General features: G+C 45.3%; 1 protein-coding gene across 3 annotated transcripts in view; it reads right to left on the bottom strand.

The window, feature by feature from the left end:
• Positions 1-26,111, bottom strand: part of meis1b (Meis homeobox 1 b) — a 64,562-nt gene that overhangs the window by 26,877 nt on the left and 11,574 nt on the right. For all 3 annotated transcript variants that reach the window (XM_030771172.1, XM_030771173.1, XM_030771174.1), the window contains exons 7-8: positions 23,929-24,040; positions 8,292-8,437 (exon numbers count right to left, since the gene is read on the bottom strand). In XM_030771172.1, the coding sequence (XP_030627032.1) occupies positions 8,292-8,437; positions 23,929-24,040 (258 nt within the window). The remainder of the gene's footprint in view (positions 1-8,291; positions 8,438-23,928; positions 24,041-26,111) is intronic.

Below are 26,111 nucleotides of genomic sequence, written 5' to 3'. Positions count from 1 at the left end.
GGGGGGGAGCCATGTCACTCTGTGAAAAACAAACGGTGAGCGGCTAGAGCTCTGGTGCGGACGCACCCAGTCCGTTCTCAGAGTACAGTGTGTGTGCAGATATTGCAGATGCGTTGTGAATGGATGGCTGTAGTTGGTTTTGCTTGCCTGTGCTCTCTGGCTGCTGAGGATGGTGACGGTGTCTCCTGAAGCCGCGTTTGTCCTCACATGAGAAGCATGTCATGCTCAGAGCACTACGCATGGCTGAGATTACAAGTAGGAGGAACTGAATTGATAAATTAGTTCAGCAAATGTGCAAACTGATTACCGTGTCTCTGCCGTCATATAATCCATCAGCCATTCAGAGACATGCATACAAGTGAACGCACACACTCTCTCTCCCACACACACACGCACGCAGACACACACACCGTCTCTCTCCCATACACACAGACACACACACATACACACATGTCTGCGCGCGTACATACACACACAAACACGCACACACCTCTATCTCTCTCTCTCTCTCTCACATACACACACACACACAAATACAGAGCAAACAGTATCTGGGGCAGACTGCTGGATCTGAGCACCATGGGGGAATGGTCTGCAGTGGCTGTAAGTAAGAGGTATTGAGCTGCTGACTACAGGCGGAAAGATCCCCGAGCACTGCAGATTACAGCATATCCGCGGAAAAAGACAGAAGCGTGGAGCAAAAGGGGTCCGTCTCCCTCCTGCAAGAGCCTGGAAAACCCAACTATGCTGAGCTAAAGTGGAGCACAGTGGTGAAAATCTCCGGGAAGAGGCCAAGCATTGCTTTCACAGCTCACACGGTGCCCCAGGCAGAACTCTGCTTAGCTCCGCATGTGCACGCCTGAACCGGACCCACGATAAAACCGGGATTAAGATGTGTTACATGCCAGAATATTGATGGCTAGTTCATGTTAACGTGGAGCAGTGACAGCTGTCCACAGCACAAAGCTCAGAGCCAGTTAAAACACGGCCACTGACGACAATGCTAATGGGATGCTAATGCGACAGGCCAAAGATGACCTCCTGGATCGTTTGCTATCTACTGACTGAAAAGACAGGTTACAGACAGCAACTCCTTGTTCTTCCCCCTCTCTTTTTTTGGACATTCTGTCATCCTTTTCTTGGTCTTCCATCGCTACCATAACCATCATGTAATCGCTTCTGAAATGCTCAACAATGCTAACACAACAGTGACTGGGTGTAAGTCAAACCCTGTGACACCAGAGATGAACTGGAATGTGCTAGAACACGGGCCTGCGCTCTGACTTTTCATACTGCTCTCTGCTAATCGATGTCAGTTAAACTTCCTGCACTGGCTGTGCTGGTGGCGCTTTGGAGTGACTGAGCATGGCTCAGAGCCACGCCCCCGCTCTGAGTTCAGCCTAGGGGAGAATGGCCTGGGGGAGCATGGCCGGGTTGGGACGACGACTGACTGAGGCTTTTATTGGGATTTGCAGAGAAACTAGAACTGATTAGTAAAAAGGAGCAAGCACACTCTCACACCTTCAGGACAGAGACAGGGCCTTGTTTGTACGCTGTGACGAGCCAAACAAGGTTACGCCGCGCTGCCACACAAAAGCCACTGGCTGCCACTTAGCCCCGCTAACTCTCAACACACAGCTGATAATGAAATATTATCCCAGTATTACATATGAAGGGTGCATAAAACCATCTCTCACTGACAACACTATAAAAGTGCCTGTTTGGACAGAATATTCACAAGCAGCGAGGAGTGGAATCTAGAAGTTTCCCATGGGCCAACCTGCTCGCTAATTGGAAATATAGCACAAGAAAAGCAGCCAGAACAGCGACCTGCCAAACATCATGGAGCAAACCCTTCAGGGTTCATAAAGTTGACGGGGTTTTGGGAGCACAGAGGCGAGTGGACAGGGGACGTATGATTCTGGGACGGACAGCCCTCTCTCATCTGGATGGACCATTTTTGGGCGGTCCAGGGGTTACATGAATTAAAGCTTAACGGCCCTAGAGGGGTTATTAAAGAGAAGTAGAACAAACCGAGAGATGTCGAATGAGAGAGAGAGAGAGAGAGAGAGCAAAAAAAAAAATGAAGCGTTCTTTTTTTTGCAATGCAGGTCTAATAATGTTTAAAGTGAAGGAGCATTGGTTGACTTGAAGTCTGGGTTGCTGTTGATGAGGAAGAGGAGGAGGAGGAAGAAGGGTTGAGTGGTATATACATTCTCATCAATCAGAGCACAGATGGCCTCTGAAAGCCACACGTCAGCGGTGACAGAGAGGCATCCACGGGGCCTTTCTAGCACCATGTGGAGACTGCCAATTCAATCCATTCTGTCTCTGATACACCGATCCTTTTCACCCTGTCACAGGGGAAGGCCTGCCAATGATGAATACACACATTTTTTTTTTCCTCCTTCAAAAGGGGGAGGTGGGGTCTGAAAGGGGTGTCTATCCACAAAGACAAGGCCCACAGCGGCTCCTGCCTCCCCTCCCTGGGGCCTGTCAGTGGGGTAATTGATGATGTTTTCATTAGAAGGTGTGGGAGAGGGGGCGCATCCAGGCTCAACGGGCAGCAGACCAGGCCCAGAGAGTGACTCAGCTGGTTCTGCTTTAACACCACCTTTTACACGCGCACACACACACACACACTCTCGCACACACATGCACACGTACACACGCATGCGCACGCACTCACTCTCACATGCCCACACATACACACACACACACACACACACTCACATACACCCACACACACATGCATGCGCGTGTGGGTACACACATACACACACACTCTCACATACACACACACATGCACTGACACACCCACACACACACTCTCTCTCTCTCACTAAGAAAAACACACAAAAAGGGGCAGTCAAAACAGCTGTGGATATGGATTCAGCCAACTGCAGAGAGAGTAGTAAAAACCGAACAGTGGATCCTACAGCTAAGCTGTGCACAGGAGAAATATGTTCTTTTGGTGTTTTTTAATTTCTTTGAGACAGAGAGAGGGAGAGTGAAGCAGGGCGACCGCTTCATACACTCATGTCTGAAAATCCCGTTAAGCTTTTAATTTGGTGGCGCCTCCGCTATGGACCGCCACTTAGATGAAATTAAGAAATAACCAGAGACCTTTGGCTGCTAAATTCAATTTACAAATATTAATCTGAATGGATTTTTTCTCTCTCTGTTGTTACAAATGAATGAATGAAAAAAATACATGCTCAGAACATTTTTTGGAGTTTTTTTTTCCTCCATTTGTTGGGTGGTTATGGTCTTTTGATTTCTGTTTCTCTCTGCTGGGCTTGGGGCTGTGGAATCCAGCTCTCCTGAGGTCTGAGCTCAGGCAGTGCTCTGAATGTGAGAACTTGGCCTGAGAAGAGCTCTTCCAGACAGGCTGGTGGCAGGGTATCACGCTGGGGTTGCCATGGAGAACCAGTGCGCTGACATCCCAGGGCGCCGGCAATAAACAACCAGTGACTAATAGCATTGGAGGCCTGTTTGACCTCTGACCCCTCATGGCCTGGGTAACTTTTTTTTTAAGCAGGCCATTCATAGTAACTCATCTCTCTCTCTCTCTCTCGCTCTCTCTCTCTCTCCCTCTGTGCCCTCCTGCCCTGTCTGAAGCTTGTTTACCAGAACATCTCTCTTCCTGACACACTGGAGTTACGCTGGAGCCTGCTTCAGTCTAACGCAAAAAAAAAACAAAAAACAAAAAAAAAACAGGTTTGAAGCAATACAACATGGAAGCAGGACAACTTTGGGGGGACAATACCCAGAGTGCCCATAGAAGGACGACACTGTAACCTAAATATGTTTTCACCAACCTGATGACAGGGAACTGTAAAGCGGACCATACGTCCTTGTCATAGCTGACATAGGTTTGGTTTAGATGTGGTTCATTTAGGTTTGGTTAAAACACGAGGCTTTAGGGAATCAAACTCAGTAAAGCATAACAATATGTGTCTGTCACCTCAGCTGCTCACGCTGACCAAAGCTTCCTTCACAAATGTCAGTGTTTACGTAGAGAACAGGTCTGACTGCCGAGAAAACATCGAGCCCTCAGTGTCTACAGTACTAACAGCCTTCAGACAGCTCAACACTCAGAGCTTTACGCAGCTGCACAGGCCCTTCATCACTGAATTATTCATCTGTCAGTCACACATCAGCTAACCAAACTCTGCCGTTCCTCCTTCTACCCTATGCAATCGCTTTTTAAAAAGCCTTTTAATTCTAGCACTTTTTTAATCAATATTTAATTAGTGTATGAAGTGCATAAGTTGGTTTTAAATTAAATTAAATATATAGAAGCTTCACAGCATTATTTTAAGACCTGACTGAAAAAAAAAAAAAAACTTTATAAAAATCTCCACACAGCTTTCCAGAGTGGTCATGTGCTGAACATCTGTAATTCCGCCCTGGCAAAACCTCGAAATCATCGCCAGCGTCTTCCACCCCCCAAAAAACAGCAGGCTCCGAATGAGCTGCAGAGGAGGCCCAAAAAAACAGACTCCACACTGCAGAGGAGGAACAAATTCACCAAACCTCCTCAAAGGAGGCACAGTTCCACACCTCCCACTAGCCCTACCCTGCGGAGTGACCCTGGGCCCGGGCCCTCCACACGGCCTGGCCCTGCCAGTGAAGAAATGAGTTATGGTGCTTTTCACACCTGTTTCTGTTCAAGACACTGCGGTGCACTGAGGTTTGGCTCAAACGTGCTTTCAGGGGAAAAAAAAAACTCTAGCTTCACCAGCATTGTTACATCTGTGTCTGAAGGGTGCTAAATTAGCCCCTAATTACATTAACAGGGATTACAGCTTCCAGTGGATTTTTTCGTACATAAATAGTACATTAAAATGGGAGAGATGGAGCAAAAAACACATTGCTCTGTGGTTGAGCTTTTACGAGCTGCCATGCCGGCTCCCTCCCACTCGCCTGCTTGTGTGTACAAATAAGAAAGGGGAAAGGAGCCAGTGTGCCAGTGTGCCAGGCCTGTTTTTTTTTCTCTGTTGTTTCAGGCGAAAAGGGCCTCACAATGTCTGCATGGCAACAATCTGCAGCCTGGATTTCATCTAATTACTCTATCACATAATTTCACAAATTGCCTTTCCATTGGGGAGTCGAGTGCAAAGCATGGCCTCCATGGGATTTGGGGCCGTGCTGTTCACTTACTACCCATTTCTTGTTAAATTAAACAAGAAAATACCATTTATGAGACGAGGGTGGAAATCAGAGGGAAAAAAGGGGGTGGGGGGGGGAGGAAAAAAAGAGTCCAATTACACAGTCAGAGGAAGAGGAAACCAGTGCACCCAGCATTTCTCCACAGGATGCCTGGCACAATCACACTATTTTTGTTCAGATATGCAGAAAACACACACACACACACACACACGGACACAAACGCACACAACAATCAGGAGGAGGAAAAATAACAACATTGGAGGAGTTTAAGGACTTCTGTTTTCCTTTCTTCACCACAAGTTTATTGAAATGTGTTCACATTAGCTCTTTACAGCGCGCTCAAACAGCCACCGGCCACCGTAATTAGCTCACTTTCTCTTTGGTTTTGTATTTAGACCTGGAAATTGTTTTCATCCGGTTTTCTCTGCACCATCACCCACCATTAAAACTGACAAATGGCTAAAACACAATATTATTAGTTGGACTCTACACTCAAGAGTCCAATTGTTCCTCTTGCTGCTAACAACACTACAACACCATTTTTTCTCGATAAATCCATATGCTTACTTCCCTTCTCTGTTTTTCTCTCTCTCCGTCTCTCTCTCTCTCTCTCTCTCTCTCCTAACTTCCTGTCTGATTCATTAACTACAGACACCCACCTGTTCCAGCACACTGGCTCCACTGGTGCAGTCAGGTGATGTAAAAGAGAATTTCTGCTCTTGTATGAGTGGTGCATCAATGTCTGTAAACCAAATTCATTCTGTCCTTATTTAAGCAGTGGACCAGTCTCCGTCAGTCTTCTCTTAGACACTGAATCAGTCCCAGTGAATCCACACACACAAAGCTAGGGTTTTACACTTGTTTGTGGCACTGGCTAATTGCTCTACTCTTTATCTCTGAGGGCCAGACTTGTCACACGGAGATTCGGTTGAAGAGGAACATCAGATGTTCGGCTAACGCTTCTACTGTCACTCATCCATTACTTCTCCTCCCTCTCTCTCTCTGTTTCTCCCTCCTTCCTCTCCCTCTGTCTCTCCATCCTCTCTGAGTCAGGTCATAAGGCCTTTTATTCTCTCTAGGCCAGTGGGAGGATGGGGCCAGACGGCTAGTGGGACAGGCTGTCCATGGGTCCGGTTAACCATGACTGCCATGCTGTTTGTTGTTTTCGTGCTTACACAAAACCCTGAGCTTTTGAGCTTCCGGTGAGAAAACAGAGATGCTGGGAATGAAATGAGTCAATGTTTTTTCTTTTTTTTTTGCGAAAGGTAGCCCGTGGAGACATGCACAGAATGTGCATCTGTACAGACAGGCAGAATAGCACTGCTTGTTTCTTATTTCTGTGTTTCCGCATCCTTCTGGCCAACTTCCTCTCTCTGCACACTCTCTCGTTTGGCAAGCACACCGTTGCAGGTTATTGGGTTTTTCTCTTTCCCTCCCTGTTTCTCTCTCTCTCTCTCTCTCTCTCTCACTCTCTCTCACTCCCTCCTCCCTCCCTGCTTCACTGTCTCTGCCTCTCTCTATCCCTCACTCTCTTTCTCTTTCTCTCTCTCACCTCCCCTCTCTGTTTGCTTGCCTGCTCCCTCTCTCTCATGCTGAGTGCTCCACAGGCCTCCTGTGGATGAAGAGCTCCTGTTGGCAGGGCCATTTCCCCTCCACCAGCAGCGTCATATTGAACCGCTCAGTCCCTCCATCAGTGCAGAGCAGAAGGAAACAGTCAGCAGCACGTGCCCACAGACAGTCTCAATGACACAGGACGCACCAAAAACCCACGCCCATCCAGCACCGAGCACCAGCTCTCCTCACTGCTTTAACCCTCACAAACCTGTCAGGGTGGGTGTACGTGTGAACTGAGAGCGGGCAAATGGTTTAGTTTTTCACACTGCTTTCTGGTCAGGCCCCTCAGGGTGATGGCTAGTGTGTATGAGATGAGTGTGTGGGTTTTTGGCGGTGGGTGGGGGGGCTGCAGAGGGGGTGCATGATAGTTTCTGTAGCACAGATGTTAGATTTGAGGGGGGGGGGGCACATGTAGGGACTTTTGGAAATGATCAAATGGGCTCCTTTTGTCTTCTGTGGGCCTAGAAACATGTTTCCTTGCAACCCCACAAAACACACGTTACCAGCCTTACTGCTTAGCAATAATTCAAAGAAAAAAGTTAAACCAAAGCACTAAGGAATCTCTGACTATGAAAATGAAACATAACTTTATGTGTTAAGAGACTGCCTCAGACAGTAATAGTCTTCAACACTTCCTTCTGCAGTGTGTGTGTGTGTGTGTGTGTGTGTGTGTACGCACATGAGTGTGTGTGTGTGTGTGTGTGTGTTCTCTGTGAAGTTAACTTTGCTGATATATGAAGATAAATGGTCGCTGAGCGGTGTGACACACTCAGATTACTTTGTGGTGAATGAAATAGAGGAACTAAAATCCATCAAAGCCAGAGGATGAGACCCCACATCAATGCAATCGTCTGCTCAATGACAGGTGGGGAAAGTCTGGAACTGAATAAACTAACCACTGTTCCTTAAATAAGGCCAGTTGCCACAACAATGGAGACACAAGAAGTTGAGACACAAAAAAAGACATAGAAAAACCACGCAACACAGAGATCAAAACACATTATCTCAGATTCAATTTACCCCACCGCTCACTCGTTCACCCCTGTCATGTGACCTGGGTTTTGCGACATGGCTGCCTCCCTGGCTCCTTTGCCTGGCCCCGCCCACACGGCCTCACTCTCATTAGCATAGATTAGCTCGTAGCACGCAGCAATCTTAGAGAGTAACCACGACCCTTCATTAAACATCTGCGGCTTTTGACAAATGTGACCAGATTGGGTAGAAAAACGGAGTATTTTCTTAATAACGCTCATCTCTGACATCTCTAGCTCAGGGCTCTTTTTCCTTGGCTGCAGACTTATCCAGAGCCTCCAGATGAAGCGAGAGCTGGAGTCAGGCGAGATGGCCCGCTGATTAGGTTCCTTGCCGCGGCTTTGAAGTGCCACGTTATGAGAGGGCGTGCTCAGTGCAAACAGAGGAGAGAAACGCCCGAAGAGCCAGAGAGAGAGGAGGACTGAACGCAAACAGAAGCCTGATGAGATGCCTCTCTTGGCTCCACTCACCGTTAAGTGCTGGAATAGCCAAGCTCTCATGATGTTGGTCGCTACTTTGGGGAAGATCCCACGCTTTTTGTTTCTCTTCTTCTCCTTGTCTGGGTCATCGTCATCTCCTGTGCTGGGGGAGGCCACGCTGTTGTCCAGACCGTCACCTGTCAAAACACATAGAACAACACGGGCATGACGGGGGGGTTGTTTACCTCAGCTGCTGGTCACAAACACACACACACACACACACACACACACACACACACACATCACCACAGAATAATGCTACTTCAATATGACTTAAAGATAGATCCTCCAAATGCATTCATTTTTAATACCCTTATAAATAACCTCCATTCCCATCCGCCCAGCTCAACACACACACACACACACACGTGCTCCATAAGAGAGAGAGAGAGAAATATAAAGAGAGAGAGAGACAGAGAAACATAAAGAGAGGGAGAGAGAGCACAAAGGACTTGTAAGGTCGAGTTTCTTCACTCCGCTGTCTGACGCGGTGAGTCACCAAAGAATTGAAATTGACAGTGAGATTTACTCTTTGTCATCCTGAGGAAATATTTACTGAAGCCAGCCCCAGTGCCTTCCACCTCTGGCAGGGGAGTTACACCGTGTTACAAAAGGAGGGGAAGAAAAATATGGTTTTGGCACAAACAGGGGCTTTTTAAACACACAGCATTTTAATAACAATGCTGTGTGGATGCTTCTACAGAGAGCTGGGAGCGCTTGATAAGACTTCATTAAGGCCAGTGAGACGAACCTGGGCAGAGAGGAGAAGGAGAGAGAGCTTACACTGCCTTTCATTTTCAACTGTATACAGCTCCCTGGGCCTGCTCTGCATTCCATGAATATGATGCTCGTGTAAGGTTTTCTTTTTTTTATTATTATTATTCTCAACCTCCAATTATTAAACGCATTCTATACCGCCTTCGACAAAACCACCCCCCACCCCCCTCCGCCACTGAGAAGACTTCGCACAATTGTTATGATCCTTATTCAGAAATGCAGAGAATCAGCCATTTGAATTAATAAATCATAAAAGAAACATGAGGTAGGTAAACAGTCGCACGCCGCTGGAAACTTCAATGCAGGATAACTCACTTTTTCTGCGCGTTTCTTTCTACAGAGGCGCACACCAAAGCCGCCACAGAGTCAGATACACTTATTTATTGATTACGTATAAAGCGCTAGCAAAAAACCTGGCTGCTAGTCAGCACACCCAAGCAGATAACTGCATTTCAACTCCTCTTCCTCAGCAGCTTCTTCTTCTTCTTTTTTTTGGGGGGGGGGGGGGGGGGGCCTAAGCGACACTAGGCACCTGTATAAGGTAGTCTCATTGATAATTAATGGAAATATCTGCAGTAATCCAGTTGGAGATGACTTTTTTCCAGCTTTGTGCATCAATAGAATAATCAGAGCTCTAAAGCAGTCTTTGGTCCGCATTACCTCAGGCTAAAGGATTCCTGAAAGCATACCCTCAAGGCACCTGAATTATACACACCATTAGGATAGTAGAGGCTTTTCACATTCCATATAAAACACTCCGCCAAGCCCATGTGTCCTGCCCTACAGTCTGAGAGCAGCCCCCAGAAATCACTGCAATTTTAGAGAGTGAACTCTTATGTCCACACAATGGAGCTGTTGCCGCTCTCTTTTTCTTTCTTTCCTTCTTTCTTTCTTTCTTTCCTTCTTTCTTTCTTTCTTTCTTTCCTTTTTAAGGACAAGCTCTGCTTCTCTTAGTCAATTACTGAGAGAGTGACCACAGTTAAAGTTGAAAACCCACTCAACACACATGCAACTCACAACACATACATGCACTTACACCTAGACACAAACAGACACACATTTACACACTCACATGCATGTATATCTACACACACACACACAAACAAAGGCACACATACTTACAAACACACACGCGCGCACACACACAAATACATCTACACATGCACTTACACATACACACACACATGCACGTATACCTACACCACACACACATTGTTCAGCAGACACAGACCCTCCGAACCCCAGACACACACACACACACAAGCAAGTTTCGATTACATCATTAGCAGATGCCAAAAACAGCCTGGCTTAATGACCAGTTTGTCCTTCCTACTGTTTTTAGACAAATAGAGCTTCCCTGTTCCCATCTGGGAGGAAAATGGCACCACTGGTTTGTAATCTAAGACAAGATTTTCATTGGAAGCAAATGCTCTCAATCCGGTGTAAAGAGCAGTTCATGTTCAGCAAAGCCTACAATAATAAACCCAGGGCTTGTCCCATGCGAGCTGGGAAGACGGAGGCATGCTCTGGCTATCGGGGGTGGGGGGGGTGGGGTGGGGGGGTGATGTGCTTGGAGTAAGAAAGACAGAGGCGTCTGAATAGTGAGGTAATTCTGTTGTGCCTGTGCTCTTTAGAGCTTGTCTTTTTCTTCCTCCTCTTCCTCTTTACTTTATGATGAACCGTTTAACCTCTTTTTCCCAATATTTTTACTTAAGCTTCACCTCCGCAGGACTAAACCTTCCAGGCAAAGGAAAAAGCCAGGAGCTGTCGATTCTATTGGCATTTCCATTCTCACTGCAATTTGATGCCAATTCACCTCTGTGAGGTCTGGGGCTAATTTCTTTCTTTCTTTTTTTTTTCTTTTTCTTTTCCTTTTTTTTTTTTTTTTTAACGTCAATGAGCAGGGCCTTGGAAGCGTCTGTAAGTCATATTTGTAAAATGTCAGCAGCGACCGGGTAGCCGGGCTTGACTTTTCCTGCCGCCAAATAAAGTCAAATGGCGAAGTCGGCTCTGAGAAGGTGGAAATAATCATAAAAATGATGCGGGTCCATAAACAAGCTCACAGCCTCATTAGTCCAGCAGCAGGCTCCACCGTCACGTTTATCCTCATTTTCGCTGATGCCGCGAGGAAACGCCACAGGCCAACTTTGGCCAACTGCTAATGGGTTATGACAGCATCTTAGCGGCTAGTGCATGAGGATGTGTGCGGCGGTTCTCGCCAGCGACACAGAGCGAAAATGTCATCTCCTCGGCCCATGTGTGCTGGAGTCTGTGTGGCAATTAGGGTGCAGCCCAGTGACTGGAGCAACCCACAGGCTGAGGAGGATGCCCCGCGGCAAACCGGGCAAAGAATTTTTTATGACCACCCCCCCCAAGACACAGACACACACACACACACAAACACTCATTCACATACGCACACGGCCCATGTTGCCCCTGTGCAAAAAAAAAAAAAAATCAGGTTAACACTCCCTGGCTCCTTTGTCAGCTAGCTCTGACTGGCTAACTTCAGCTTTTCTCTTATTCTTCTCTCTCTATTTCTCTCTCTCTCTCTCTCTCTCTCTCTCTCTCTCTCTCTCACTCTCTCTCTCTCTCTCTCTCTCTCGGTGCCAGTTTACCTACTCACTTAAGGCATCTCCTGACATTCTCAGAGAAATCTGGGGTAATCCGTTATGATCTGATTAGCCAGAGAGGGTACTTTAATTGGCACTACCTGTTCTTTTGTTTGTGCACAGACACAACCCAAAGGTGTCAGCCATTTTTCTGCTGATTTACAAATTAGCAAAATGCCAGGGCCAATCAGTCGTGCGTACGCACATCACGTCAGACAAGTACCAGAAAAAAAAAAGCCATTTCCCTCAGAAAGGACATCTGTCAAAGAGAGAAAGAGGAGAATCTGGGCTACCATTTTCAAGTTTCCAGCCAAGAAGTTATAAGTCAGTCTGTCAGAGCCTTGCACTCAGCTGCATGCCCTTTCAAATCATTTTAAGAAGTGTTTTTGCTCGAATTTTATAGGCCATGGTCTGGTGGCAAGGGCCAGGCAGCGCAGACGGATTCCTCCTCTTTTTTTTATTTTCCACCACATTTGGTCCATGGACGATTTCGCGCACACCTCTGGCCTCTCCCCGCGGAGGGATGCAGGTGACCCATGCCCCTCCCTCACGGTCTGCTCCTAAGATTTCAAACACCCCAGGATCACATGACTCAGCCCTCTGCGTCGAAGCAAACGCTCGCCTTCAGGGCCGGCTATCTGGTTCCTTTCACCACACGCACATTCACGCACTTTCACACACTCTCTCTTTCTCTCATACACATAAAAGGGGAGAGAAAGGGAGAGCGAGAGAGAGAGAGAGACAGAGACAGAGACAGAGAAAGAGGGGAAGGGAAGGGACAGAGGGAGGAGGCAGGGAGGGAGAGAGAGAGAGAGAGAGAGAGAGAGCCAGACGAGATAAAGCGACGTTTATTATACTCGGAGCATTCACATGGGCAGAATGGCAGAGGCGGTGGGGGGTTCCCTTTGGAAGGGTCACAAGCACCTCCCACCTCAAAATATTCAGAACATGCCGGAATTCCTGCGGCAGAATTCCCAACCTCACAGTTTCACAGTGTTTTTCACAGAGTCCCTCAAACTTTGCTACTAAATTAGCAAAAAAAAAAGTGTTTGTGTGTCTCTACACCAAACAAAACTGGCAAACAAACATTCCAACCAGACATAAATATATTTCTTATTTTCCAAATAAAATGATAAAAACTTAACAAAAAAGTAAAACTTATCTGTTTATGCTGTTAAGTACTGTGGATAAAGCAGGTCTATATGTTGTGGGTATGTTTCACACACATTTTCTGCTATGATTTAAATCCATCCTGTTTCACAGCTCAATACAAACCCTCCTCCCTACATGATTGTGTGTTTATACGTATACACACGGTAAAGTAAAAGAAAATTGTTATCTTAAACTAAATAAAATGAAATATTTTATGCAGATAAATCCAGAAATATCTGACGCGTAATTAGACAGAGATATGGGAACTGTAAATTTGAGTCTGTAGAGAGAGACCGAATCAGACTTAGTAATTAAACCACATTCATTTTAACTAATAAAGAGTAAATACTGACGCTTTGAAATCACTCTGGGCTTTTCTAATAATGACAGCTTTTTATGTTAAAAAGCTGACAGTGATTGGCTGGTAATTTATAATTCGCAGGATAAAAACAATCGTGCTATTAGTAACTATAATTCATTCAGCACAACTTGTCTTGTTTCTTTCATTTGCCTGCTCTCTAATACGCACTTTAATACATGTCCAACACACTCTGTGTTTACTGTTGTGTTCCTCATTAAAAAGAAGAAGAGCACACACACACACACACACACACACACACGTTAGTCTGGGCTGAAAGGCATGCTATGCATATTCCCAGGTCCACGGGATTGCTTGGCTCACATACCCACAGGTGATGGCAAAAATGTCACTGCAAATGCTACGGCTCTTTCTCGTCCGTGTCTGTGTAAGGGTCACTTCCACCGCACCCCCTCACACCCCCCCAACACGTCGGAAAACGCACTGAAGCCCAGGGGCACAAACACAACATTAAACTGCAAACACTCTCTCCCTCTCTCTCTCTTTCCCTCTCTGTCTCTCTCTCTCTCTTTCCTCTTCCAGTCCCTGTGTGAAGGGGAGGAACGGTCAAATGAAAGTCTAAGGCCATGAATTTACCCTTTCATGTGGTACACTTTTACTGTGTAACTATTGATTTTTCTCCTTTGTAATTTTTTTTTAATCTGAAGATATAAGGCAGAGAGAAAAGGCGGGCCATACGGGTTCAAACAGGAACACTTTAAGAGTCCTCTGATTCCGCTCAGGGAAGTGCGCACACACACACACACCCACCCCCACTCTCTCTCTCGCACTCTCTCACGCACACATACATACACTCTCTCTCAGACACAAACACACACACACACACTGCCTTTCTCGCTCTCCCTCCCTCTCTCTCCCTTTCTCTCTCTCTCTCTCTCTCTCTCTAACTCTCTCTTTCTCTCTCTTTCTCTCTCTCTGTATATACTCTTTTCTCCTGCCCTCTCTCAGGCAGCTTTTGACACCTTCTCCTGAGTTGGCTTTGTTCAGTATCAGTGCAGAGTGGGCCGCTGTGAGGAGGGCCCTTTATGAAAAGGAACGTGGCCCAGCAACAAAAACGAAGAGCACTTAGCAGTGCATGCCACAACAATACCGCACTTCCCAAACCCAGCTCAACTGCTCCAGAATGTTCTCCCAGCTCCTCAGCCAGAGAGCCTGCCATGTCACAAATACACAAATATGATCAAACAAAAACAGAGAAGAAAAGAAAAAAGAAAAGAATGACTTGCTCTATGATAAACAGAACAAAATGTTTGCAATTTATCTTTTTGGTTTTCCCTCCCCAATGCTCCCCTCAACCCCCCACAAATTTAAAAGTATCACAGACAGAATTCTGGCTATCGCTGGGAAACAAAAGGCTTTCTTTGTAGTCTCTCTTTATCATTTCATCGTGTTTTTTGGCATATTTTTGGTAATGAACGAAACAGAACCGGGAGGCTTGTGGTTGACTCAAATAGCTCTTATTATTGGCTTGTGGCAGATAAATTTTCCACATGGTGTCTATCTAAATGACACAGAAACAGATAAGTGCTCTAATATGCCGGGATTTTCCCCATTGCAGGATATCAGTACTATTGGACTCAAGTTCTGCTGATAACACGCTAACGTTTCAATGCTAATAATAGCCAACGCTACTGGCCCTGCCTTTGTTTAATATGCTTTTACATGAGGAGAGCAGTGTAAGCTAGCATTACACCTCCGAAGCCCTACCCACGAAATGGCAAAGCCAGGCTGAAGTGAGGGGTTTGGAATATAAACCAGCTAAAAGGCAGCTGTATTTTGGAATGTTTAAATATCTAAAAAAGAAAGAAAGAAAGAAAGAAAGGAACATTAATGAATCTCTCTCATTTGGCAGCCTGCTTTTCATTCAAAATATTGTGCCCACCCCTCATGTATGGACAGTGCTATTTCTGATGAGGGTCTCTGCTTTAACCCCAGCACAGCCTTCTCTTTAAGGCCACAGGAAGTAGAGCCAAGAGGATCTGTGGGAATTGTAGTTCCATCAGGGCAGATAAGGCAGAGGAATGGAAGAGACGGAAAAGGAACCAAGCCAAGTGTCTGCTTCCTGAAGAAAAAATTGATGCATGGAGCAGAGTGATACAGGCAAACCTGCATGCCAAAACTCTGGCACCCTCTCCGTTCCTCTGCAGGGGCACTTCCTGGCCCTCTGCATGACAAACAGACAATTAGAAAACACACACATACACTCACACACACACACACGTGCGCGAGGGAGGAGTAGTGACAGTTGTGTAGATCCTAAGCCTCCTTTGCTCATTGTTTTTTATTGCTCAGGTTATCAATGGAAGAATCTCTCAATCTAGCCCATGTTTTTTTACACTCCTTTGACTCACTCAGGCCTGAAGCACCAGCCAGTGATCAGGTTACCACTTAAGAGTGTGTGTTTCACAAACACAGCCAGCTAAAAGCTATCACATACACACACACACACACACAAACACACACACACACACAGATACACTCTCTCACAGTCACATTAAAGTAAACACATACACTCCACCCCCATCCCCTCCCTCTCTTTCTGTCACTCGCATACACACACACACACACAAATACACACTTTTGTTTGTTTGTTATCTTTCTTTCTTTTCCCTAAACCTTTAAAAAAAGGCTTGAAGTGGACATTATCTCTTCCACCCCAAATCCCATCAGCAGGTATCTGTGTCAAAAGACGGGCAAAGCCAGAGGCCAGCGCTCTGAGGGGAGACCGTTTAGGAAGGGTCAGCCCCAGGTCAAGCTTTTGGCCAGTTGTTAACACAACCCTCCTCCCCACCTCCTTAAAACCTTTCTGCTCCCATCTGCAGGGACAACTGTCCTTTGCCTCCTCTCCCCTTAGCAGCAGCCCAGCGAATAATCCCTGGACTGTGAAGTGCTGTCGCACACAAATGGGAAGGGTCACACATCTTCAGCGGAGATCAGGGGAGAAGCTAAATTCCCTAAATATGGAGCTTTGGTGGGGTTTGCTTGCATGAAATTGGCTTTCTGGTGGGGGGAGGGGGGTGTTTCCAAAGAGGGGCTGGTAAATTCTTCAGCTCTTTGTTAGTTTCCATGCATAATGGTGTTTGCCAAGAAGGTTTCTAACATGTCTCAAATGGAATTACTTCAATTCAAGTAAGCAGAGTTGTCCTTATTCAGCTGCAAAAAAAATTTACATGTTTAAGAAAAAAAAGGAGCAGAATGGACTGAAGCTTATGTCTTACAGAGAAAGTCAATAAAAAGGGAGAAAAAGAGGAAGAGAGAACAGAGGAAGGAGAGCTCTATCAACAGGAGAAAGGCAAACAATTATTAGGAATCTTGCTCCTATCTTTCACAGAACACTTGCACGTCCTAAGAGCGGGAGCGCGGAGGCGCAGTGACAATAGCTATCTGCAGGAACATATTCCTCACCCTGTATTATCGCCAAAGGCAGCATATGGGCACCTTAGCAGCAGGACTGGATCCTCATCCTCTTTAAAGGCTAAAATTAGCCCAATGCTGTTTGTGGCTTTAAGCTGGACTCTAACCACTGTGATACTCCTAATCAAAAAAAAGCCGTCTGCAGGGAGAGCGAAGAGAGAGAGAGAGAGAGAGAGAGAGAGAGAGAGAGAGAGAGAGAGAGAGAGAGAGAGAGAGAAAGAGAGAGAGGCGGGGGCATTCCCTGCTCAGCATAACCGTGTACTGATCGACACAAGATTATCTCTCTGTGTGTTAGTGTTGTTGTTTTGTTTTTTTTTCTGCCATAGCGGCTGGAAGGATTAATACATTTTTTTTGTTTGTTTGTTTGTTTTTAATTGGCACATAAAATCTCCGAAATGCTGTTATGCAACAGCACTCATATTTGATCAGCACATCTGCTGTATGGAATAAAAGAAAAGAAAAGAAAAGAAAATACGATTGAAATGATTTAAAAAGGTTCTGTGACATGAGAGCTCCGTTCTTTAGAGCAGGAAGACTTTGCTAATCTCTTTATCAAAGGGCTAAATAAACTACCGCTGACTGTATGCCTGTGCCACAGACTCAAACAAAAGCACCCAGCTAATGAACAAAGTGTTAAAGCCTGTTTGTCTGCTGTCACTCGCAGCTTTCCCTTCACTGCCTTCTCTTCTCTCTCTCTCTCTCTCTCTCTCTCTCTCTCTCTCTCTCCCCCTCACTCTCGCTCTCTCTCTTGCTTTCTCTCTATTCTTCTTCCGTATCAGCCGGGCAGAGCGGTGATAGTGTATCACTCTCTGCGCTATCAGCGTTTTTCCTGAAGAGTTGAAGACCCTGTATCTGATGGGGGGGGGGGTTTGCACAGCAGAGCTGTTGAGTAATGTTCAGCCAGGGTCTTATGGATAGGCCTAATGTGTTCTGACACATCGGTGACGAGTTGTACTGATTTCTGTCAAATTCATATAAACCACTCCAGCTCAGATTGGAAGCCAGGGCATAAGAGAAGGAGGTGCAGGTGGAGAGTGGAGCCAGGACATGAGAGAAGGAGGTACTGGTGGAACGTGGAGCCAGGGTATGTGAGAGGGAGTTGAAAGTGTAGTATGGAACTGAAGTTGAAGGAGCGCAGGGCTTTCCTGGTACTCTGAACCAAATCTAATCAGGAGAACTGAACAAGTGCCCTCCTTCTCTCTCCTTTCCTTCTTTTTTCTTGTCCAACAACTGTCATGTACAGTGTTCCTCTTCCATCTCTGACTGGATGCTTGTACTGTATGCTTAATGATGAAAATGTTGGTCAAGTAGGGTGCCAGTCACCAGTCCCTACCTGTGCAGAGATCTGTGCTGTTTGGCAGAGAGGTGATGTTTTATTTGGACCTGCACGCCGTCAAAAGAAAGTACGCCGGAAGATGAGTAAGCCTGTCTCCATGAAGGCCATATTTTTGTAAGCCCCAGTAATTTGGTTTTGGCAAAAGAAAAAGTGTCGGTTAGGAATTTTGGAAAAGGGCTTCCTGTAAACACGGAGAGGGCCATAACATGTCTGCATCATTAACACGCCACAATTATAGCATTTGTTCTAAATATAAAATTTGTTCCCTACTCAAATTGAACATCTCTTAGCAAATGAGTTCTCCTTTTTCTTCACAGCCAAACTAACTTAGTCTGGCCAAAAACAAAGGGACAGTGTGTCACGACACAGAGCATTAGCCAGAGTTAAAAAACAAAAAGAAAAAAAACAAAACAAAAATTAAGAGGACAGAGATGATGAGACGAAGAAAACATAAGAGATAAAAAACAGAGAGAAGGAAAGATAGTGATGTGGAGAGGGAGGTAGAGAAATAAGGAGTGAAGCTACTCCTAAGACTACGCTGGGCCAGTGAAGGGAGTAGTTTCCGTGGGGGGTTCTCATGGTCAGCTTTAAAATGGTGCTGGGGCGGGTCGGAGGAAGGGGGGGGGCAGTATAATCACTTGAGCAGTGGCTAAAATCCCAGAGTAAACAGAAGAGCAAACACAAGCTGACACTTTATCATTCCTGCTTTATGACTATTATCTGCTCACAGACAAGGTGCTCAATCAGGCCTATAAAAGCCAGTTAAAGAAAATGATTGGGAAAGCAGAAGAGGGTTGTAATATATGGGAAAACACAGAAGTTTGTTTGCTTTTTGTCCTCTCACTTCTTTCCCTTTCTTCTTTCCCACATTAGCGAGAGCAGCCGTCCGCGGGATGATCGCGCTGGCTCTAATCCCAAAGGCAAACTGGACTTCTGCTGTGGGAACCAAAAACCCATTTCCCCTTTTCCTATGCACAAGGGCCGTGTTTACACGTAATCTTATCAGCAACAGAGCAATAAAGCCATTGACAGCAATAACTTTCGGAGAAACAAGTCACTACATGTTAGTTGATGCATTGCTACTGAGATTGGATTGGGCTGTAAATATGTAAACGGTTGAACAGGTAAATGGCAGCATCAAATTGGACACAAAGGCATTTTTTCCCTTCTGTAACCAGACAAGTATGTTTGAAATGTCCCCATATAAAACATCTCCATGAAAACCACAGAGCAAACAGTTTCATCACTGCATCATCTTTACACCTGACTGTACTTGACATCTTAATTGTCTGATTATTGCAGCTATATTTAGCCAATTGCCACCCCCCCCCCATAAAAATGTATATAGAGTTATCATCCAACACCTTCTTATCTGTGCAATATTCAAAATAATGCCTGTCTTTGATGTTCTCTTTTAGGTTTATCGTGAAAGCATTCATTCCCGACAACACAAGCCTGCAATTACTGGCAACACCCCCTTAGAGTTCCTCTCTCATTCCCACTGTTCATCTAGCTGTCCTTCTCTCTCTCTTTTTCCCACCCCCCCCCCTCTCATTCCCACTCTCTGTCTCTGTCACTTTCTCTCTCTCTCTGAGTTTGTGCCTCTTGAGTCTTTGTGCTGTGACTGTGTACAGTATGAAAGAAAAAAAGAGATAGAGAGAGAGAGAGAGAGAGAGAGAAAGAGAGAGAGAGAGAGAGTGAGAAACAGAAGGATTCTTTCTGGCTGGTGCCTCTTTCAGATCCCTGCAGTATCAAAAACCACACACCTTTTATCAACCATTACAGCAGTCATTTAACCAGATTACTCCACCAACGCCAGAGCACTAACACACACACACACAGTGGAGGAGCTTCACCCAGCCTGACAGAAGGAGTCTGGGAGAAGTTTTCTAAGCCTGGCTTTGTCTGAGCAACAACAGGCAGCTCCCTCAACCGCGCTCTCTCCTCCAGCTCATGCACCAGAACCACAGGAGCAGCAATCAGAGAGAGGAGAACACAGAGAGACGGTCACTCTCTTAATGCACTGGCGGGAACTGTGTTAAAGAGCATTGCATCCCTGCTATAAAAACCAAACATTAAAACTGTCAAATCTCTCTCAGCAAGTAAGAACAGCCTGAAAATAGCATGTAGGAGACACAGGCACACAGCCGATTGTTGAAAAGAGAGAGAGAGGCAGGGAGAGAGAGAAAGAGAGAGAGAGGCTGGGCTTTTCCAGTCTGCTGGACAATCGTTCCAATTAACGAGTGACTTTGATAAACATGTGAAGAGAGGGATTGGTCCGTCGGGCCCCGGCTTTCGGCTCAATGCCGTTGACTGACGTCTCGTCTGCGGCCCCGTCTGCCGGTCAGCCCTGGACAACGGCCAATCACAGCGCAGAGGTGGAGGACAACAGCCAGTAAGGCTGCCTGACCTTCACAACAGTTCTGCCACGGAGTCAATGAGGACAGTGGAACTCTCTCTTTGATCAATCGAGTACAACACTGGTCACTCTGGCCACCACTCTCTGGCTACAGAACAACAAATACTGCAAATTAAACACGTAACAAACAACTAGGCACAAAAACACAAATTAAGCACCATATTCCTCTCAAAAGGAATATAGTCATCTCTCTGCTCTCATACATAGAGTTTTTAATACCTATAAACATGGCAGAGGAAGATGTGCTGACTTCAACGCTTTTGTCATTTAAATTGGAAAGCAATATAGAATTTACTTTGATTTGTTTGTTCCCAAAAACAAAGTGCGTTCTTTATTTGTTATTGCATTGGGCTGGGTGAAGAGAATAGACTATGTGACTTTTCACAGCGCATCCTGTGGAGTATCAGGAGAATCCACCCACTCACTGAGCGCTGTGTGCTGTTAGCAGTGGAGATGTGAACGCACAGATCTCAGTGTAAATTTTTATGCACACAGTAACCAGAGACTCAGAGGAGCTGTTTGACTTGGCATGAGCAGGCTGGTTTGCAAATGGCTCTATGTAATTGGTGATACACGTCTGCCGTCTCCAGTCATCACCTTTCTCCTGCCCTCTCTGACGAGGCAGAGCAAACCGAAAACGCTTCGCCTGTTGCTCATTGCCTGTCCGTCCAGCCACTTTATTCTGGTGTATTTTGTCTTTTTGTCCATCCTCCGCCGCAGTTCAGGGACATCTCTTTAAATCTGAGGAGGTGCAGGGTTTAGCCAGCAGGACAAAATGGGCAACACAGCCACTATCTCTACCAGTGTGGTCACTACGACAATTTGTTTTCTTTCGGCCTCCGAGGCTTTTCACTCCTTAAAGTAGGATTGGAGTCACAATAGCACAAGCAGTCCCTGGAGAGGGCAGTGCTTAAACAAAACGGCAGGCAAATAAGCGCTTAGTCCGGAGCCTGGCTGCTAATACACTGAGCCTCATTAAAGATGGGCCGTTCTCTGTCTCTGCTGGACTCCTTTAGAATGTTTCACCACAGTACACTGAAGGAGGGAGCATGCTTCTGCCTCTCCTAAGAGAATGCTGTGCTCTGCGTGTGTGTGTGTGTGTGAGAGAGAGAGAGAGAGAGAGAGAGAGAGAGAGAGAGAGAGAGAGAGGGGAAGAGAGGGAGAAGGTATGTTGTGTGTTTGTTTGTGAGTGGTGTGTGTGTGTGTGTATGTGTGTGTGTTGTGCCATGTGTGCTTTATCTGGATAAGAATCAGGGCCTGTAATGAGTCTGGAACAGTGCAAATACAGAGAATAATGACTTGTAACAGGCTAAATTGTTTTATAATTTCTCCCAATATTTGTGCTATATAAAACTTCCATTAGTGTAACAACCCTCAATCACACCATCCAAAGCACTACAAAGAAAGTTTGTGTCAGTATTCAGATGGAGGCAAAAGCTGTCCCGCACTATACACCATCAACAGTGACAAAAAACACACACACAAATGCCACAAAGCAGAAAGAACTGTATTTGCAGTTGCTTTGTGAATGTTTATGTGACATTCTGTGAGAGTTTTGTGTTGTCTGGTGCCATTAGAAAGCAAAGTCAGAAGAGACTGAACCAGTTGGACATCCTCTTCAGGCTGAGTCGCTCTCTAGACCAGACAACAGGACGGGACACCATTCGCACCTGACACAGGCCATCAGGACAAACCTGTCTACAGGATTCATTCTCTCTTTCTTTCTTTCTTTCTTTCTTTCTTTCTTTCTTTCTTTCGTTCTGTTTTAGCTGCCGCTTTTGAGATGGTAAAAATGGAGTTATTTATTGGGCAGTCAGGCGAAGCAAAGCACAGATACTGTTGAAAACAACCTCCATAATACTGAGAGAGCGGGCTAGAGGAAGAGTGAAGAATGTCTGAGAAGAGAAAGGTCAGTGACAAAACAATCTACAAGACAGAGCGAGAGAGAGAGGGAGAGAGAGAGAGGAGGCATGAGTGTTTTGGTAATAATGCTCTTATGTGGATTATGAAGTCACTCCTCATAGAACATGCTAATGCAGCTACTACAGCTACTTTACACATTTAGCATTTAGCGCATATTAACCTAATGTCCACACAAAAGAAAACATTTAAAGAGCAGTAATTAGGTCAAACTCGACACGCTTTTCTACTTAAGGCACCAGGCAAATACACACAGACGGATATACATATAGATTTATTCTCATCCCACTCTTCATATTTTGCCCCCCTCCCCTTACCAACCAACACAACAAACAGACATCCACAATGTTGGGCCGGGGGGGTGCATGGGGGGATTTTTGGGGGGGTTGGGGGTGAGGAGGGGGCAGGGGGAGGGAAACATTAAAAGCTTTGCTATAATTGGAAGTATGTGAAAAATGAAGTGTCAGTTTGGTCAATACGGAGCAAAGGTCAGAGTGAGCAGGAGCCCAAACCCAGCACAAAATGTGCTCATTAAGGCGTCCAATCAGAGTGGGGCTAGCCACCCGGACCATTAGTCATCAGCCATCTGAGCGGATTGGAGAAAGGGCCGGCTCTCTGCTCTCTTACTGCTCTCTCCTTCTCTACGTTCAAAAAAAAAAAAAAAAAAACTGTACTGGTATATAAATCGTTGCTCAGTCGTCTGGAACATAATGTGGTCCTTTCTGCTCTCATCCAGATCTGCCTGCTGGCACTGCAGCCCGCAAACTGCCCGCCCGACATCCCCCTCAATAATAAATGAAGTTGCTTTTTGCCTACAGTTTGTCTGAAACCCCCTCTACCCTTCAGTCTCTCTCTTTCTCTCTCTCTCTCGCTCTCTCTCTCATTCTACAGAGACAGAAAGCATTGTGTCTGTTGCCTGACTACACAGCTACCAAATCAGAGACTTTCAACAGCTGGTTCCTCTCACTCTCTCTCTCTCTTAGGCTTATCTATTCACACACACACACACACACACACACACACACACATATATATAATTAATTAATTAATTTGTTTTTTTGTTTGTTTATTAGCTGAGTATGCAAGTAAACTAATTTGGAGAGGGTTTTGTTATTTATGTTGTTCCAAATTCCACATGAAAATCACGAGAAAAATTATTTTAATAACACATTTTTCTCACTAGAGGTTGTTTTTTTTTTTGGTCTCTGGATGAAGTACCATGTCCTCTGACTAGAATATCACAGCTAAGCAATAAAAGTTCATCACTGAAAATCTCTTCCTTCAGGCTGTCATCACCATCTCTCTCTCTCTCTCCCTCTCTCTCTCTCTCTCTCTCTCTCTCTCCTGTCCACCAGGGCTATGACTCTGGACCTACAGAAAGCTTCATTAACAGAGTCTTATCACAGTCAGCTGATAGATTTTACCCAGATCTCCACAGGAAAACCCACTTTTCTCCTCGCCATCTGCTTTGTCTCACTCTGCCCAAACCACCTCACTGTACTTCTGTACTTACAGACACTCACATGCTTAAAAACGCCTGAAAGTTCCAAACAGGTACAGGTAGGTATGTCTGAGAGGCTCCACACACATACCCACACCCACACCTTTGGGGACCTTACCTTGTTCGCTGCTGTTGTCGCCGCTGTGTGACGTGTGACCCCCGCTAGATGGCCCTGGTGTCCCCCCGGAGCGTGTGGATGCTGCGTCATCGTGGTCTCTGTTCCATGAGGTCTGTGGGGAGGAGAAGAGAGGAGAGAGAGACAGGAGTCAGACACAGGAGCACAGGGACAGAATACAGTAATAAGACCACTCTCTCCCACATCACAAAAACAGCCAGTGCTAGCAGATGCTCCTCCTTTACAGGCCTTCTTTTTTTCTCTGTTTTACTGCACTTCTGCTCTCCTCTAACTCTCTCCCACTCAGGTCCTTACAGAGCAACATCCAAAACAGTTCAAGCAAAACATGAAAGACATAAAAAACCCTCACATTGGACCATCTTTATGCTACCACATAATCCTTTACTGTCTGTTTGATTCAATCTAGCTATTCTCCTTTCCAGTATAACGAAAGCAAAAAACATTCCTTCCACAAAAAAAAAGAAAGATAAAACTGCGACTTCACAGCATTTGGCAAAACCAGACATGACAAGAATGAGAGAGAGAGGTAAATGATAAAACTGACATTACCAGAGAGAGGAAATCCATAGTCCAAACTATGAACACAAGTGAGTCAGAGTGAAAGAAAGCAGAGTCTGGCTGTGTGTCAGAGTACAGATCGGAGGAAAAAGCCTGCGCCTCCACTCAGGAGCAGGAGACAGTGAGAGTGAAGAGGAGCAGAGAGCAGGAGTTCTTATAGAGCTGACTCAGGGAGGGAGTGTGTACTGGCCTCCTCCGTCCGAATGAAAATCAAATAAAAGCCCAGTTATCATTGAAAGAGAGAAAAAAAAGAAAGAGAGAGAGAGAGAGAAGGGGAAGGGGAGAAATCCTATTGACAATCAAGCTTAGGTGTAGAATAGGCAGAGAGTGTCAGCTGTTGGCAAATGCTATGCAGCAAATGGTGTAGACACGGGAATAAAGGGAAGAGGACGGAACAATGGGGCGGCCAAGCCTGCACACACTCAGACTCATGCAGGGCCTACTTGTACTATAGAACAGAAAACAGATGTTGCCTCTTATCATTGGGTGCTTCTAAAAAAGTACCATTAGTGTGGGAGGAAAACAAGCTATAAGATGAAGGAAATCGCATCTTCCCCCAGTCAAAGTCTGTTACTAAAGCAGACCACTGCTCACAAACACACACACACGCACAGACACGCATACACACGCACAGACACACACACACACACACACACACACACAAATACACACACATGCGCACACACACACTTACACACATATAAACACACACGCGCGCGCGCGTACATACACACGTTTGAATAAATCTGTAAAAGATGAGATTTGGTTTGCGAATCTTGTTTTGGAGGTATGCTTTCATTTACTTTACGTGTTTTAGAGGTTTTCACTAAAACAGGGGTAAAATAGGGGTACACTTTGTTCCTCCCCTCTTTTAGTTTCAGTATGTGTTTTTTTAACATTCCAAAATTCTGAACGCATACTTGTCGCAGTCTCATATTTAAGATAATATCTAAGCAAGAGGTGAGTATGTTAGCATAGTTTATTGTCTTATTAAACGACAATGACAAAGGACAATATTTTTCTTTCACTACAGTATTGGGTCTTCACAGAAAAAAAAAGACATGCAGAAGAGGTCAGAACTTCTACCATCCACCGGAAAACGTCTGATTCTCATGTCAGCCATTACATATGTATTAACTCCAAAAAGTTTTTTTCCTCAAAAGAAAAAAATGGCAAAAGAAAAAATCGTGTATTGTGGAGCATACCAGCAGAATGGTGTAAGACGTAATGCAGAACACATGCCCAGAGAGCAAACAGTTAACGCAGAAATTGCCAGTCTCTACAACCCCAGCTTTCCAAAAAAAAAAAAGAAAGAAAGAAAGAAAGAAAGAAAGAAAGAAAGAATGAAAGAAAGAAAGCAAAAAAAAAGAAAGAAAAAAAGGAGGAACTTGTTTACTCAGAGCTTTGTGGAAAAGAATGGTACAGCACCCTGGGGACCAAGAATGCCAAGCACAAAAAAAAAGACCCCAGTGCCTTCATATTAGAAGGATGTCTTTTTTCTATGCTCAACAAATCCCACTTGAAAATATAATTAGAAGGAGAAAATGGCAAACTATTGCATTAACTGTAATTGAACAAAAGACCAGCTAGGCTTGTGGGTGGTTGCT

The sequence above is a fragment of the Chanos chanos genome, chromosome 4, assembly GCF_902362185.1.
Source record: "Chanos chanos chromosome 4, fChaCha1.1, whole genome shotgun sequence".
Classification (NCBI taxonomy): Eukaryota; Metazoa; Chordata; class Actinopteri; order Gonorynchiformes; family Chanidae; genus Chanos; species Chanos chanos.
This window is presented reverse-complemented; position numbering and strand designations above follow the sequence as displayed.